General features: G+C 49.7%; 1 protein-coding gene across 2 annotated transcripts in view; it reads right to left on the bottom strand.

The window, feature by feature from the left end:
- Nucleotides 1-18,094, bottom strand: part of AXIN1 (axin 1) — an 81,602-nt gene extending 63,508 nt beyond the window's left edge. The window contains exons 1-2 of one of the 2 annotated variants that reach the window (XM_083800821.1): nt 17,893-18,094; nt 14,809-15,780 (exon numbers count right to left, since the gene is read on the bottom strand). In XM_083800821.1, coding sequence (XP_083656947.1) covers nt 14,809-15,686 — 878 coding nt within the window. In that variant the 5' untranslated portion in view covers nt 15,687-15,780; nt 17,893-18,094. The remainder of the gene's footprint in view (nt 1-14,808; nt 15,781-17,892) is intronic. The other variant, XM_083800822.1, reaches the window with a different exon arrangement.
- Nucleotides 18,095-18,103: the final 9 nt, after the last annotated feature.

Below are 18,103 nucleotides of genomic sequence, written 5' to 3'. Positions count from 1 at the left end.
TCACGTGCTTTATTTGTAACCCAATACAGCAGCTCCCACGCAGTCAACGCACATGAACCAAGATCAAACGACAAATTAAAAATCATTATATGAAGGAAAGAAAACATGCCTTTTTCATTTTTAAAGCTTAACCTTTTAGACAGGAGATTTAAAAGGACCCCTAGAGGAGCAGAGGCTGACATGGCTACGATCTAGCAAAGATGATTGTTGCAGTATGGCAGTTTCATTTCTCACTTTCAATGCAAGTTTTTGTTGGGGGAAAAGAACTCCTTTTCCTTGTTCACGTGGCGTGGGTTGCTGGAATTACCTCAGAGCAGAGCTCTCACAGTATTTCACGACTCTTTCCAACGATGGCTCCCTGTCTCCAGGCCGCTGCCCCAGCTGTTAGTGCCATTACTGCAGCTGCGTAAGAAGATGCAGTTCTGCAGGGCTCAGGGTTGCATTGCAGCTGACGAAGTCCGTAAGACATGCATGTGACAGGTAAGGATCTGCTTGGCAGTTATTTAAGAACTAAAATCACAGAAGTATTGGTTGGAAGGGACCTCCGGAGGACTCAAGTAGTCCAACCTCCTGCATGGACCAGGACTGCTGTCAACACCAGGTAAGGTGGCCACGGCCAATGTACTTACTGAGAGCCTGCCTATTTTAAGAGATCTGGTGAGAAAAGTAAAATTATCATCAACTATGGTGAGATACTGGAACTGCCTTTTCTGATCTTGCATCGTAAGGACCAATGGAAGGGCAATGAGGGAGGATTAACGCAAGGAAAGCCAACAATATGCTTGAAAGAGAATGGGATGAGCTTCACCACACTTCTCTCCAAGAAATGACACATACCCCGTTCGTCCCCGTGGGAAGCTGGAGGCAGGAAGAACAGCAAAGAGCTAGTAAGGCACTCCTCTGGGACTCAGAGGGCACTCGGACCTGAAACAGCTTCTGACAGCTCATGTGGCCAACAGGACCCCACCAAATCCGTGTGGCAACGTCCCCCCTTTTCTACCACGTACCCCACTCCTCTCGCCGGTGCTGCGCTCCCATCTCCGCATGCCAGCACCAGTGCCCCAACTCCCCGCTGCAGGGCACGAGGGCAGCCCCCCGTTATCCCCTGCCCCTGCCTGGGGTTGCTCCCACCCCCCCCCGGGTGCTCAGCACAAAACCATGCCCGGGTCCCTGTATGAAAGGGAGGGCTTGTGAAGACCTTTTGAAGACCTGAAGGGGATGACTGCTTATCTAACAGAGTTTAGATATGCAAAGCTTAAAGCTGACCCTAAAACGGGTGGAAAATTTATTTTCACACTATTTCTACCACAATTGTGTTGGCAACAATGTGATTAGAAGGAGATCTCCCTACCATCCTCACAGACTGCTTTACTTGTCCTCCATGCCCAAAGCTGAGTAAGCTGCTGGTACAAATGCTGTTCACACTCAGCTATTGCTCAGGACTGAATACAATCCCATTTGAGAAACTTGTTGGTTTTATTAACTTGCTAACTATACAAGTTATATGATTTCAGATGTTTGCTCTTAGAACCCTGATTTTACCTAATTGGCATATCAATGTTTGATATTTAATTTTAAAATGAAAACTGCTTATAAAATTCAAGTTTTAAAGGAAGCACATTTTTCTTCCCTATTAATTGCTTTCTGTGGCTTGGCAACACCTTTGTGGACAATAGGTGTTCCTGCCACTACTGTCCCATCTGGAACAAGAGGTTTGGCTTCAGTCCCACCCTCTTTCTTCAGCTCAGGCTTCCAGGATGATTTCCAAAGCTGGGAAATGAGAGGATTACCCTACTCCATACCACCTGAGGCAATGCACTACACCCAAGTCCACAGCCCAAGATGGGCTACCTGGGAGGGTTTCTGGCAGCACCGGTGCCAAGCCACAGACGGCAATTAACAAGGAAAAAGGGTTGCTTGTAGCTTGACTGCTGGCGATGTGGTTGATGGCTCGACACAGAAGAACCAACATGGGGTGAGAAAGAGAGCAGCCCTTTCAGAGCTGACTCAGGGCATCACCATCAGGGACCAAAACTCAGATGACCTTGCTGAGTCCAAGCAACTGCTGACTCTCAAATGCACCTTACTTTTGGGGAGGCAAATTCAGCTGTAGGAGGCATCTACCCTTCTGAGCATGTGGAAGACCTGTGGGAAAGCAAGGCCAGCATCTCTCCTGTACAACTGATGGAATATCAGCTCACCCACTGCAGCTCCAACAAGCCACGTCACCCAGCCTGGGAGCGCCAAACACAAGGCAACGATATTTGCAAGGGATAGCAGGCTCCCCTGGACAGGAGCTCAAGCGCCGCATCAAGAAAGGAAAATATATCAAGATGGGGCCAGATGACTTTTCTGCCAAGACTGCTGCAGGATCGGAAAAGCCTCCTTGAGCTCCTGACTAAAACTGCAGATGTGGGCAGCAAGACTTAGCAGGAACGGGGCTGGAACAAGCACTGCTGCTCCCGGAGTTCCTGCCTTCCTCAGATCTGCTCACAAGAAGCGTGATGGAGCAGCGGAACTTGACTGGTGAACTGCCCCAGCGCTGTCCAGACCAGAGATGCAGCTCGAGACGGCGGTCCCACGAGACCCTGCCGCTCCTACCCCTGCCCCACCGGCCCGGAGCACGGCGAAAGGCTGCACTGTGCCTCTCGCTGGAGGAGAAATGCACCCCAGGCCTGACGAAACCACCAGGTGTTGCTGTGCGGTGACACCCAGCGCAGTTTAGGGTGATCTCAGGCACGCTGCCCTCCCCGGCCACGTGAGCAGGAGCCCTGCCCTGTGCGGCTGCTTATCTGGGCCGGTGAGCTGGGCAGAGTGCTATGTTAGCATAAAAACAACAACCACCCTGAACGATTTTCAGCCAGTTCGGCGCATCTGAAAAAGGCCTCTCGGTGCAGGCTAGCTTCGCTTGTATACCAGGAGGCTGAAAATAAGATCAACTTTTGCCCAGCTGAGCAGGTAGCACCAGCACCTGCAACGACACGCCACGAAGAAAAGCACCATGCCCTCCAACACTCCTCGCATCGGTTCAAAAGCAAGCTGCCAGTCTGCTGCGTCCTAGAGAGAGCACACAGGGCAACCCACAGACAGCAAATCTGCATGGAACAGTTATTAAAATGGTGTGAACCACGGCACCCTGCCTGGCCTGGTGTCAGCCACTGCTATGACTGGTTCGGCCTCACGAGCTTCAGCTTTAAAGGCAGAAACCCCGGCAGAGACAAAGGTGTGCTGGGTTTACCTTTGAAGGGATTTAGATCTGGAGCGCGCAACACCAACAAACTGCTGAGACAGGCATTTACTCAGGTGTATAAACATCACAGACGGCAAACGCCAGGCTTGCAGGAATTCTTCTCCAATGCTTAAGAATAAATTTACCTTGTTTTTAAATAATTATGGATGAATCATTCTAAAAAACTTCCTACATTTTATCTTCAGTTGCTGACACTGCTCATGCAGCTGTTTTTTTTTTCTTTGTTTTTTTTGTTTTGTTTTGTTTTGCTTTTGCCATTACACACCTCCCTTTACTTGCACTCTCAGTGCTCAGCTGAGTACTTCAGGCAGCAGAAAGCCCAGGTCCTAAACCACAGGCTCACATTTCCTTTTGCTGTTTGGAAATGACAGAACAGTTAACACAAAACCTAATTTATTTGAGGTGGGAGGGGGAAAGAGAGGCCACGAGTTAATTTCCCTTAGAAGCCGATGGTCCCCACCCAGAAACCTGCACACAAAAGAAACCTACCTGCCTTTTAAACTGGTAGGTTAGGTCTGAGACCAGAGCTAAGGTTTGTCAACCATGACAAGCTAAGGCTTGTTTAACAGCCGACTGGAGGGTTGAAAAGTCTAATAAAACGAAAGGGCCTTCCATAACAAAGCTTCTGCCACTTAGGGAGAGCATTCACACCCTTTCAGTAGTTTTTTTCAAACATGTAAAGGTATTCGGAGTGTCTAAGTGAACAAAGCCATCCTAAAACCCAGAAAATACCTAAAACCCTAAAACTTCAGCCTGAAACTAAAGCTGAAAAAAACTGAAACGAGCGTTAAGGAACAAACTGCTAGCAGTGAGAGTAACTAACCACAGGAAGAGATAACAAAAATGCTGCATGACCTCCCATCGCTTGGATGCCTTTCTAAAATAGACACTTCAGCCTGACCACAAGTTATTGTGCAAGAATCGCACTGGGTGAAGTTGTATGACCTGTTATCTCAGGGATTACAAAAGGAAAGTTTTTCCCATGCCCATTTGGGAAGTTTCCTCTCTGCGGAAGGAGGCGAGCTTACGGATCAGCTTCAGCAGGCTCCTCCGGCCCCACCAGCCAGGACAGCAGGATGCTCTGCCAGGGGCTGGTTCCCCCGGCGGCCAGCATTCATACCGCCCCCAGGTCACATACTTCGCTGCATACGTCTCGAGGGGAAAACCACAATGCTATTTTACAACGTGACAAATCCTGCACTCCAGCGACACATGCACACACGGCTTTTGCTGCCTGTTTCCATCTCGTTTCAAGCTCATCTATTTTTTCCAGCACTGGCGCGCCTCGAAGAGGAGAGCGAGCCTTTTCAAAGTAGTTTCTCCCAAGAGGGGAAAACAAAGTCTCCCTGAACGTGCAGATGTTCAGAAGCACATTAAACGTAAATACTTCCACAACAAAGAAGGCAGCTTTTGCTTTTTCTTCTGCTGGCAGAGACCAAGATCAAGCAACCAAGGAATGAAGGGTGGTGGTCTTAGTCCAGTGCTTGCAGATCAGCACAAGACACACTGCGCACACCTGAGCTTGCCAGCGCTCCCAACGGCTTTGTTTAGTGGCTTTGCTCAAGAAGAAACATTTTTCATTTCCTAAGGAATAAATGTTATGACAGTCACATGGACCGAATTAAAAGTACAAAGACAAGCCTTCTTAGCAAAAGACCTTAAGTTTTTATTAAAAAAAAAAAATTAAAAAAAAAACCAACAACACACAAAAAAAAACCCACGCCCTGTGGAAATTCAATGCGGGTATGACCATAAGGAGAGCAAGAAGGTTCCAAGGTCACGTTTTACAATCTTTTGAAGCAGGAATGAAGCTAATGTCTGACGGAGGCATTTCATGATGCAGCCTGTACAGAGCTTCCTTTTCTTCTCGCTGCCGCAAATGTTACAGCGCAAGATCTTGATGTCTTTGCTCGGGCACTCTTATTTATACACAATAAAGCCCTTGTGCAGGAGATCAAGGCTGTATTTCATTGATTTGACACGACAGTTAACCTGTGAACTTTGCTCCTGCTAATAGAATAATTTCTATTTGTTGATTCCTCTTTTGGGATCCTTGAGGGCAGCAATCGCTTCGGCCCCGCATTCATTTGCATGTCTGGTGCCAAACAGTTCCAAGGCTTTTACCTCGGCGCGGCACGTCCAAGATAAAGGTAATCAAAGCCAGCAGCTACAGCAGGGGACTGGGTCGCTGCGCCTCTCGTCTCGGATCCTACCTGCCAGTGCCCAGGAGCCCTTCTGAGACCCTGCTGCTCCTGGCTCCGAGTTGTGCTTCCCCTATGAAAGCCTGGAGAGGTCCTCCACTATCAAATGACCAATGCCACATGAATGCACGCGCAGGCCCAAGCTCCCAAAGCAACGCCTGGACCGGGCTAGGAGCAGCGGCAGAACAAGGAAGCCACTCTTCCAGATAAACCTCACCCAGTCTGAAAAGCTGATTGCCAGCCAAGAAAAAGACCAAAATTAATGATTCAAAGCGGTAAATCTGTTGAATGGCAAAGGCATGGTTTTCCAGTAGAGCTAAGACACTAAATGTGGCCTGCTGAAAAAAAAACACAATTCCTTCTCCTCACACCTACTGCTCTCCTTCGTCCAGCACTAGCAGTCATCTGAACACACCATGGAGACAGAATGACAGAGTACTATACCCACAGAAACAAACAAACAAATGACAACAACAAAAAAACAGAAAATGGAGAGAGGGAGAGGTCCGAGACTCCCTCGGTCCATGATGGGAGAGGGAAGATGTGGGGATAGGGGGTAGAAGGAAGAATAAAACCCAGCAGCTCCTGGTCATTAGCTCTGGAGTTAAGCCCAGGGACTAATAAGAGGTCCCAGTGCTGACCATCTCAGCAGGGTATTTCAAGGGTTTTTTTTCCTGCCTCTACCTGTTTTTGATCAAAAGAAGTCAAACATTACATATTCTAACAGCTGGTGCTTTAAGGATGGGCTGTATTTTGGGGGCCTTGGCACCAAACAATTCCAGATCTTACCAGAAAATTGTACTCCGGAGTCTTCAGAGGTAAAATCCAATCTCCATGTGGGTTTTATAGGATTTGGATACTCTGATTTAAAACCACAGCGGTTCTACTTAGATTCATTACAACAGCCTTACAACAGAGAAGAACCTGGACCGGGACAGTGAGTGACCACAGCTTTGCTTTTCCACACGAGCGTGACCTGCTACAATTTAATTTCCAAGCACAACTCCCGGAAAAGCAGCTCGCTGTGTTGCACAGCGAAGGGGAACAAGAAGATCTTTGCCTCCAGCAGGGTCAGTCCCTACCAAGGTGCCCAGAGGACGAGCAGGGAATTCAGAACGGGCCGCTTTGCCTTCCAACCAGCGCAGCAGTCCCCCAGCTTAGAGAAGCACTTTGCCCTGCGCAGTCCTGAGTAACAAAGTCCAGGGACCAGATCACAGAAAGCGTGCGGTGCTTTTGGCAGCTACGTTTTCTCCAGAACTTAAACCGCTTTAAAATGCCCATGAAACTGGCTGCACATGACTCCATCCTCAAATTTCACTTGAAACACGCAGCAAAAAGAAACCTCCACGTGCCGACTAAGACGCCGTGGAACTTCCCGCTGTTCGGGAGTGCTGCGGCAGCAATGGGAACGTCTCCCGGAGTGGCCGGAGCCTGAGCCCCAGGCACACTGCAGAAAACAGCGAGCCCCGTGACAAACCCATCGCCCCGGAGCAGCTCCCCACCATGGGACGGGGCGTCTGCAGGATGTTGGTCCCGTTTGGAGACGCCAGTGCTACGAAGCTGCTCTTCCAAGGGGAGCAGGCAGCACTTAGCTAATTACTGGCACTGGGACTGATGGTGTCAGACTTGTTTTATATCTGATACGCTCAAAAGCGCAGCACTCCTCCGGTATTGTCCGACTTCTAAATTGCCGCCACTAAATAAACAGCAAAGTTATGACAGGCCTTTGTCACGGAAGAGATTGATAACGAGCCACTGCCGACAAACGGCCTCACCCACGCGGAAACGGCCCCAAAACGCTCGCGAGCGAAACGCGCGCGCGCTGCTGCGGCCTGGCCGGGCCCGGCACAGCAAACGCCTCCCGGCCCGCAGCAGAGCCGCTGCTGGGGCTCTCACCAAGTGTCACATCTTTTCAGGAAGATGTTCGGAATTACATTCACAAGCAATTTGACTTTTTAATCATTTCAATTACTGTGACTAAAACCCTTCAATCGGAACAAAACAAGGAAAAATAACCCCTCTCCTTCTGAAACATTCTGTCTAGCTTAACGGACCATGCCGAATTGTGAAGGTTTTTGCTTTTGTGGTCTTCACGTATTTCATTTAATGCAGATAATTAACCTCAGTTTCTAATTTCAAATCCTCCACATGAGGAAGTGAAGTGACTGAATATATTCACTGACAGACGGAAAATTAAAATATTGCTACAGCTTCTCCAGGAGGCTCAGAAGGCAGGGCCTTGCAAAAGATCTTTCTTCTTTTACTTGGCCGATTAACTCTAATTTGCTTAATGGATTTGAGGATGAGCCTAATAATCCAATGATATTTCCAGGAACTGATTTAGGATATGAGCACCCCTGTTCTGAGACATTAAACAGCAATTTTCCACACTACACATACAGTCACATCTGAAACCAGATTTCTCTGCTGATTCTACTAAAATGAGGCTGATGTTTTATTTTAAACGCACAGGAACTGCACGACTAGCCTTGTGCTGGGCAGCCGCCGGGCCATAACCCCCGGGAGCACTTTCTGAAGTGCCAAATGCAGGGGTGGACGCGCCGGCAGCGTGCTCCAGCAGGCAGCCGCTGAACGCAGCAGGCACGGCGCGGAGTGCTTCTTGCTTGGTTCTTGGAAAGGTGCGCTCAGCTGGACACGAACCAAAGCAAAACTGCGGAAACAAAAGGTTAAATGGCAGCAAGGATATTCCTACTACAAATAGCTCCTAGGGCAGAGAGGTGGGCTGGTGCTGCACACCAGGGAAAGGCAGTGGATGGAGTATCAGAAGGAACGCAGGTATTTCCATCTGCCAGCTCCGCAGCACAAAGAGGGAAAGCCGCAGCTCGAGCGGCCCCACACACTTGACTTTCCATCCTGCACACGGTGAGCCGGCCCTGGCTCGTGTATTCCAGAATTTTGGACATCTGTGGGGATGCCCATAGCCCTACCCTAACACGAGGCCAGCGTGTGCCCCTCAGCACTCCCACATCTTTTGCAGTCCTTTTCCCACCAAGCAAGCCTGGCCTAACAGGATTTCACAGTCTGTTCTGATTGTTAATAAATCCAGGATTATTAAAGAAAGGACTATAAATCCAGGACTATTAAAGAGAACAGATCCAAGAGGCAGTCACTTTTAAAATGTCCAATAGTAACTAATTATTCAAGGGATTAGTCCATTATAGAGACAACAAAGGAACTCTTAAAACATAAAGCCAAGTTAAAGTTGAACTGCAGATCAAAACCAAGGTGTACCACGTGGCCCACCTCCTGGGCACACTTCTCAGTTTCTGGGATTGATTCATTTCTCATTCAGCTTTTTCGTACCCAATTTCTTCTGAACGGAGCAGAACTTGAACCAGCCTGACTTCCAACCTCATCCTCAAACTACAGTAGTTCATGATTTGTGTCCTCATTGTAAGTACACATGAAAAGAGGAAAAAAAATCTTTAAAAGAATTACATTAAACTGCTTATAGAAGTTTGCTGCCTACAGTCTCTTGTGATTTCTGATCTCAGAGTTGGGTAGAAGTGGCTCTGGAGGCCTTTGGCTCAGCGGACAACCATCATCAATGCTAGACCAGGTGGGCCTTGCTTTGTCTAACCGAGCCGTGAAGCCCCCAAGGGTCGGAGATCCCCCCCTCTCTGGCGGCCTGTTTCTGGCCTTTGCCGTGCTCCTCAGGAAGGTTTTTGTTCCTGATCTCCAACCTGAACCCCCCAGGCAGCAATCCATGCCTGCTGCTGCTTCCATCTTTTGCGATTACCAAGGAGAATTTGGCTCTGTGATATTTATAACTGCTGTAAACTGCTATTAAATTATCCCAGACTACTCACACCTAGGCAGCTCTCTTCAGCCCTCCTTGTTGGCTCTACACCACTGGTACCTTGGGAGCTCTCTGCTGGTTCCTCTCTTGTTTCTCAAAACCCATCTTGATCTATGGGATCCAACACTGGACCCAGTATACCCTGTATGGCCTCACCAGCACCAGAAAGAGGGGGGTGTAGCTCCCCTTGATCCTCCACTGATGTAGCCCTGAACTGCTTGGTGGTGGCCATCTGTGAACACCGGGATAACCAAACCAGTCTGAAAGTGGTTCAGTATGATAACAGCAATTTCATCCTTTTAAAAGGAAAGATTTCTAACCCAAATAAAACTCAAGCACAAAATAAGGTAGCTGGAGGAGGGGTGAAAGTGCTATTAATTTAATAAAAGAGTGCTAAAAGCTAAACTGTCCTTACATAGAAGCCAACCTACTGATCCATAACCAAACAACAAATGCACCACTTCTTCATCTTGATTTGTGTAGAGGCAAAGCTGTGGGCACAAAAGGTATTCTTCTTCAAATAAAATCCATTTTAAAACTTGGCAAACGCCAGTATAAATACTTTACACTGTTAATGTAAGCATTTCCATGCAGAAATTTCATCAGCTTAACAATGTCTTTAAAAAAGCTGGCGTAACTTCTGTGCAAAAACACAATCCATCTTTGTCTTGTATATCTTACAGCTCTCTCGGTCACAAAATCACCACTTACTGCCATTAGCACCAGACCCTACCATCCCTGGTAGAACCGGTAACTTCTCTCAAGAACAATGCAGAACCAAAACTATTCTTTCTACAACTTATTTTCTTTTTTAATTGGAAATAGCCACTGCTCTGCACATTGTTGTGGGCTGTAACAATTACAAGTTGTGTTATGGGCCCAGCAGTTTTAATCCAAGCCGAGACATTAGCTAGGATTTCAGGTTGCGCAAAATTATTGCCAGAAAGGCAGGGTCAAAACTGGAAAGAAAAAAAAAGTTCAGGAAATGTTAATGTAAAATTTTAAACATTCAATTTAATGCTAAAATTATTTGAATTATTTGAAATGGCATGCAAATACTGCTCCTGGCATCAGCCCCTCGACTCCCACAGACCCAGCACAACCGAACGAGCACCAGCGCCCCAAGGACAGTGCCACGCACCCGCAGCTTCGGGTCCCGGCCTCCCGCACCCGGTGTAACACACCGGCCCTTCTGCCCATTATACAGAAGAATTGCTACAGACAGGTCCTGTTGTAGAAGAAAAGAGGTGGCTTCCCCGGTAGGCTTGTCCCAAGCCACTGAAACTTTAAATACGTTAAAAAACAGACAGACACTCCTATAAATGTTTCCCTGGCCAGCCACAGCATCAGCTATCAAGAAAATACCACGCGGGCATCAGCAGCGTTTCCTAAGCAGCATGACATGTCACACAGCACTAAAAGAGATTAAGGAGGTAAAGAGATGACAGAACAAGCGATCAGATAGAAAGATGCCATTCGAGTCAGGCGGAGATGGTGGACAGCACTTCTGGCTGCTTCGGCTACTTCATCTCCAAACACCTCCATCGGTCTGCCCAGAGCCCTGGCCTTTGCCCTGTGGTTATCAACAGCGCTTGAGCACCTTGCTGCTCCTCTCGGAGGCAGCCTCCATCACTGCCCTCCGCTCGCGACCGACCACGCTTGTCTTGCGCCCTGGCACAGAAAGGAAAGGCTCAGGCCCAGGCCCTGCGCTGTCAGACTCACAGCTTTATTCAGCCAAGACCCGAACTCTTCTTTCTGCCATCCCATACAGGCGTAATATTTGTCTGCAGCTTTTTCCAAGGAAATGACCTCTCCTGGCGCTCCAGTAGCCTCGCTCAGAGGCGCACGTGCTGCTTCTGCCACTAAAAGCAGCGCCAGCAGGGCGCTAACGCGCACCTCAACTCGTCTGGACACAGACTTTTGCCCCTCCAGTCTTCCGCTCGCTCGGCACAATTAGCACCAATTCCTTTTGAGTCAGAAGCGTGCAATTTAATATTTAATTATGAATGAAGCAGCGAACCTCAAAATCAGGTCTGCCAGCTAAATTTCTGCTTCTTCCCGAGGCAGGCCAAACTCATGACCGTCAGCCTGTTTTGCACCCTAAGCAGCAGGGATCCCACACCTTCCCTGAACCAGGCTCCGTTGCTGCTCTCGCACAGCCCCGCGTTACTCACCGAGGTTAAGGCAAGTCTCAGGCTAGAGGCTGTCGCATCCCGCTAGAGCCTCCCTCAGCTGTTTCTCCACTTGCTCTCTGCATGCCCCGTTACGAAGTACAGGCTGTCAAAGAGACAGTTCTGTCGGAAGAACCAGAACAAGGGGCAGAACCAACCCAAATCTTTAGCCTGGCTGTCCGAAGAAGGCAGAGCTGCTCACACGTAACACCGTGTGGGCTTCTCTATTTCCACCACGGAAAGAAAGCGAAGGCAACCTTTGCGAGCGCTGCTCCCCGCAGAGCTTTGGGAGTGCAGGTTTCGGAAGCAGGAGTGGAAACCCTTCTGATGTAAAGCTAAAGAGAGGACAGAAAAAACCTATGCAGACAAAAAGATGCAGCTGTGATGTGACAGTTTGGCCACCACGTGCCAAATTCCCAAATTTTTAGGACGTGTATATTTTACTGGAGTGCTTGAAAACCAGCCTGCAGGGCACTTTTAGGGCACCGTTTTAATTTTTGCTCTTCGTATCTGAAAAACCCAGTCGCAGTGTGTCAGAAGAAGGTTAATGAAAGATTTAGCCGTGCTCACAACCATGTTAGTGTTGGTTTCGGAAGCTGTGAGTTAATGCCCGAGATCTTCAGGGGTTACCCTCTTTGAAGTTCACTGATCCATAACCAATGTCCAATTAATTTGCAGGAGCCTAACTATAATGACTATTGGCCTTTTCCTACGCATACAAAAACACAGTGGGTAACAGTGATGCTTTTCGCTTCAGGATATTCTCACATACATGCACACTCGCACACCTTCAAAACGCCCAACGCTGGTAACGTGTTGTCATCTGCACTTTGAGCAGTTTTCACTCTCACGAGCACACAAGTACCGCATTAAGATTTATGAACTTTCTGCTGCAAAAAGTTTGGAGCTGTTTCAAGATGCTCATTTGCTAACAGAGAAACACTTCTATCACATTTGGTCAGATTCCTCTTTATTTAGAGTTTCCATGGAAGCCGAGGAATAGAAGTTAAATCTTGGGAAGATTAAATAGGCCTTCAGATATAATGCGAAACAGCTTATTTCAACATTCCCTCAAGAACAGAAATGAGAAATTCTTCCACACGCATGCACAAAAACTGTGGAAATTTTCAAAATAAATTGGGACCCTTCCTTACAAACGGTCTGTGCAGCTATCGCTTCTTGCTGCGAGCAGCTCCACCAGCTTCCAACGCACTTACTCACACAATAATGTAAATAAAAACGCTTGCAGGATAAAGACGCTACTGGTTAAAAAACAGTCTGTTTGAGGCAGCTATTTCTATACAACATTCAGGAAGCAAGTTATTTCAACCACAAGGTCTAGCACAAAGATGAACAATCAACTCCTAAATTAGTATCTCAGCAGAATTTTAGAAAAAAACGCATCGACTACACCGTTGTGCAGCATCTTGCACAGTGACGCTCTGGATGCTTCTGCAGCTGACTTACCAGCATTTAAAGAAACCAATCACTTATTTTCAGTTACTGACTCCAGGCTCAGAAATGACTCCTGCCCTGGTGAGAACAGTAAACACCTCCATGCCTCCTTACCCAACAGGTCAATGGAGTGTCTGTAGCCACAATGACAGGCTGTTGGACACAACAAATTAATAGTAACATATTTTTTCTGACCTCCATCCCCTAGGTAAAGGTTTATTTCACGCTGTTCAATGTGGTATGAAAATGCCCAAGACTGAGGAACTTCACTCCAAAATACTTCTATTCCATAACACATTTCTTAACCATTTTAAGATTTGGTATAGATACATTCAGGTAACGGGCAAACTGCGTTTTTTTCCTGAAGCTTGACCTGAGGAGTACAGTATTCCACGTAGGTTTTTGCTACCCGCTTTAGAATGGAAACTAAACACAACTCAAGTCAGTAATTTTCAGTCTTAAAGCCATTATCACCTAAATAAAAAGATACTTAAATCGTGGGCTTTTCTAATCCTTCACTTATGGTAAGTACCCAATCACTCGTTCAAAACCCACTTTAAGAAACATTCAAGGTTTTTATTAACTCCACAGGAAAGTCCCAGGACCCTGGGATTTTGTTTTTCAGACTCCTGATTAAAACAGCAGGAGTTCACATGAATTCCCATTTTTTCCAGAGTTTCACATGCAACATCCCCTCCTCAAAATCTGTAAGAAAACAGGAATCAAAATGAAAACATTTCACCATCTGAAATGCGCTGAGACCTTGCACAGGGCGGGATGCATTTCCAGCTGCCAGCCTAAAGGGACGGCTGAGGGAGATTAAACACAGAAATGCTTTTCATAAGACAGGCGGCTTTGAAGAGGACACTTCAGCTCCTTCATTTCGTAATCTTCACAAAGTGACAGATTTTACCCTAAGCAGGTCTTAGAATAAGGAGATTTTATTTTTAAAAAAAAAGTAGGAATGTGTTCTAGCTGCGTTCTGTTGATTCAGCAAGGGTTAGACACACACACACACTTATTGATCCCAGAGAACTCCCCGCTAAGTTAATTGTCTGGAATTTTAACTGAGCTCTCAGCAAGTTTCAAAATCCATGTTGGCTGGAAATGGGTGGGGGACCCAGCAAAAAAACACAGACTGCAAAACTGTGCAACTCCTCTAGAAAAACAAAACAAAACAAAAAAGCAATTATTTAGAGGGGAAAAGGCAATTTTAAGAGGGAAAAAGCTGCAACATGGAACGATTTTAACTGGATTTGGTGATTCCTACTTTGACACTGCTAGAATTTCTTATCAGAGACCTCTTGTGTGCAAAGTTATACCATTTTCAGGGAGCATTACGGACCCCATTTGACCCACATAAATGTTCCAGGCACTAGGGTATTTCCTGCAAGCTTCCTGCAGCCTCTTGTTGCGGCTCATCACAATTTCCTTGCATATCTACAAGGAGAAGTTTTACCACCAGCTTCGCTTGTCTGCGCTCCTACAACTGAACGCTGACCTTGTGCCGCTGCAGGCTAAAAGCCAACCTGAAACTGCAGCTCCCTCTACTCGCTCAGCATGCACAGGGACTGCCCACAGCTCTGCGTTGCCCACCAAATCCCACCTACACCCAGACCACATTCAGGAGCATTTTCTTGCAGCGAGGAACGTGCTGCAGAGGTGATTCAGAAGGACTGGACAGGAACGACCAAAGACACCCTTAAAATAACTTGCATCGCATTCAGATACAGCTGCATTCCAGCGTAACATCCATGTGATACCATCCCATACCCATGCTGATGCTCAGCCAGCCCCAAGCACTCCCGAACAAACGTCCTCCCTTTCTCAGCGCCTCCGAACTCACAGCAGCTCCCTCAGGGCAGCCCGGAGGCAGCGCAGAGCAGGGGCGCTGCCACTGCACTCACGTACCTGAACTCCCTCCCCTCGCTGTACCGCCGTGTCGAGCTGGCGCGCTGGGTTGCCGTCTCCAAAAGCAGCTTCTGGGTGAGCCTGCTCGAGGGTGCAGAGTCCCTGCTGGCCTCAGGCTCGGTGTCTTGGTCACATTTCCACTCCTCATCCTCATTCAGAGTAGGCAGATAACCAGGTAGCCCCTTACCTGTCCCAGACCCTGAGCTCGGATCGCTGTAAATTTTTGGACTTTCCCCACCTGTCCTTGTGTATTCCAAATAAATATCCGACTTAAGGAACAAAGGGTAGGTATTGTCTTCTATCATGCACTGAATCTCAGTTTGGGCCTGGTCAAACATGTCAGGGTCAATCTGTAGTTTCACGACACAGTCTTTTATGAAACTTTTTGTGGCTGGTTTGATCTGCCGGGACACAATGCCATTGTTGTCGAGAATGTATTTTTTGTAAATGGCTTTTGCCAGTTTGAGTCTTTTTTCCTCATTGGACACGCACGGCTCCAGCTTCCTGAAGCCACTGCAGGCAAACCAGAAGTCCAGCAGATCCGCACAGTCCTCCTGTTTCAGGAAAGTCCTGAAGAGATTGATACCATCTTGATCATCGAGCAAGGAGTGCAGCGACTCAGCCCACTTCAGGTAGGGTGGAGTTGGCGAAGCACTCCCCTCGGGCTCATATCCCAAATCCAAATCAGAGCGCCTCGGTGTTGCGGTGGACGTCTCATTTCTAACAACATCACTTTTGCTAGAGTAAAAACCGTGGCTAACTGGCCTGGGATCCGTGGACACGAGTTCACCCTCCTCACCAGGAACCGGCGGCCTTGGAGCATCTTCAGTGAAGCTTCCTCCAAGGTCCAGAGGGAATCCTTTCCCCTGGATATTCATTTTTCTGGCGTTTGCTCACACAGGAACAAAGGGGGAAGAGCTGAGACCTCAGATCACCGATATCTGTAGTTCCACTGTGAACAAGTTTGTTCTGCTGAAACAGATGAAAAAGAAATACGTTAAGCACTGTAAACAAACACTCTAAGATTACAAGCTGCTGATACTGCTCTGCGTGATTACTGTACCGAATCCCCCTTTTCATCAGAATCAATGACAAAGCTCTCAGCAATTTCAGAGATCAGCATGAAACAGGTACCCTCTTCCTTCCTCTAAAAATGACAGAGAATATTCCAAAACTGTATCTAGCATCTGCCACAACTGATAGCACTGGTGGTACAGTAACAGCCGCCAGTTTCACATTACAGGTGTTTCTTCAGGATCTGGCATTCACTGTGTCCAAGAGATTTACACTTAGGTGCCAAGCGGCAAACAGCCCACAGGACAGACACACGCCAGCTTCTGCACTGGGATCAACTTCTCTGCAAAGTCTACCTGGACAGCACGTGTACCAAGGCACATCAAGGCAGTAGGTTTTTATCTGGATACCAGCCTAGGAAATTCTCATCCCTAACCAGGATTTTACATTAAGGCTCGTGAAAAATATTCCGAAAGAATATCCAGTATGTACCAAAACTGAGATTACACCTTAACCAAACACAGGTGGCTTCTGTACACTCAAGCGACGTACCGCCGCGACATTCCTCTTTGCGTTTTAGCAATGCACTGCATCGCCTCATCTCGCTCCAGGGGAATCCAAATGCATCATTGACCCCAATATTTTGGGCATGCGAACAACATTCTTGCTTCAAATGGGCATGTTAGTACAGGATTTCAGGTCTGGCACCGTTTTTCATAGACAGAGGCCATTTAGCAAAGGTTCATTTAAGCTAACAACAGCGCATGCTGTGAGCCTGGGAAAATTTCAGGTCATCAAAGGATGAGAGAATCACCCGAAGAAGGAAATCTGATCATATACAACATTTTAAGAAAAGGGCTGCGAGGCAACATGGAGGATGGGAGGTGTGGGGAGAGAAGGGCAGCCCCTGGGCTGCTGCTTTCCCTGCTAGACGAGGTAGCAGTCGTTTCAGAACAGCTGGACCAGATGATCTTTGAAGCTCCATTCCCGCTGAGCCATTCTATTCCTGAAAGTAGCGAAAGTCTTGTTTTACCGAGCACCACCAGCCTGAAGGCCCTGAAAACTGCGAAGCACCAGCTGCCTGCCAAATTACTCCTTGCACCGGATTAACTCCGCTGCACATGAAAACATAGCAGGGAACACGCACCCGAGCTCAGCCCGCCTCTCAGAGCTCGCCGCACCCAGATGAACACATCTTTTGGATGCTCTGCCTTTTTTTTTTCCCTCCCGTTCCTCTTCCCGGCCGAACCGAAAGCCGCCACCGACGGCCTCGGAAGCACGAGGTCCGCCCTCAGAGCCGACCTGGTGTCACGAAAAAAGCGGCAGCCTCGGGAAGGGCCCGGGGGAGCCGCCAGGCCCGGAGGCCTCGTGCCCTACCTGCGCCGTGCCCCCCGCCACAGCGGGAGCCGCTGCCGGTCCCCGCGGGGGCTCTGCCCCGGCTTCCCCCCGGCGCCTCCCCGACCACGACCCCAGGCCGGGCTGGGCCGGGCACTCCTCGGCCCCCCGGCGGCAGCGGGCACCCGGAGCCCCCCGGGGATGCCCGTGGGAAGCGGCCCCGCGGGGAGCAGCGCGGCCCCGAGCCGCCGGCACCGGGCACCTCCCCGGGCCGGGGCCCCCAGCTCGTCGCAGCCCTCGGCGACCGCACGGAGCCGCCCCCGCCGCCTCCCGCCCCGCTCAAAGTTGCCCCGCACGCCGCCGAGGGCTCCCCGGGAAGCCGCTCGCAGCCCCGGCGCTGTCAGGGCTCTGCCCCGCCGAGCCCGGGCTCCCCCGCGCCGCAGCCCGGCCGCCGCTCGCTGCCCCCCGCCGCCCCCGAGCAATTCCGGGGGGCGAGGGCTGCGGAGGGGGGGGGGGAGAAGAAGCGCCCCCGCTGGACCCGCCGCCCCCGGCCGCCCCCCCGCGGCCCGGCCCGGCCCGGGGCCGCCCCGGGCGCCCGCCCCCCGCTCCCAGGGCGGCCTAGCGCCGGCTCGGCGGCGCCCGGCGCGGCCCCGCTCCGCCCGCACGGCGGCGGCCTCCGGCGCGGCCTCGGCGCAGGGCCTGGGCTCGGGGCCGCCTCCCCGCCCGCTCACTCACCCGCACGGTGCGGCGGCGGCAGCGGCGGCGGCGGCGGCGCGGGGCCCGGCCCATGCGGCTCAGCAGCGGCGGCGGCGGCGGCCCGGAGCGGCGGGGGGAGGCGGCGGCGGCGACGAGGAGGCGGCGGCGGCGGCGGCACAAAGCGGGCGGCCCGGGACGCCCATGGCCGCGGCCGCTGGCTCTGGCGGCGACGCGGCGAGCAGCGAGCCCC

The sequence above is a fragment of the Anser anser genome (assembly GCF_964211835.1).
Source record: "Anser anser genome assembly, chromosome: 15".
In the NCBI taxonomy this organism is placed as follows: Eukaryota; Metazoa; Chordata; class Aves; order Anseriformes; family Anatidae; genus Anser; species Anser anser.
Note: the sequence above shows the minus strand (reverse complement) of the source record. Positions and strands in the feature narration are given on the sequence as shown.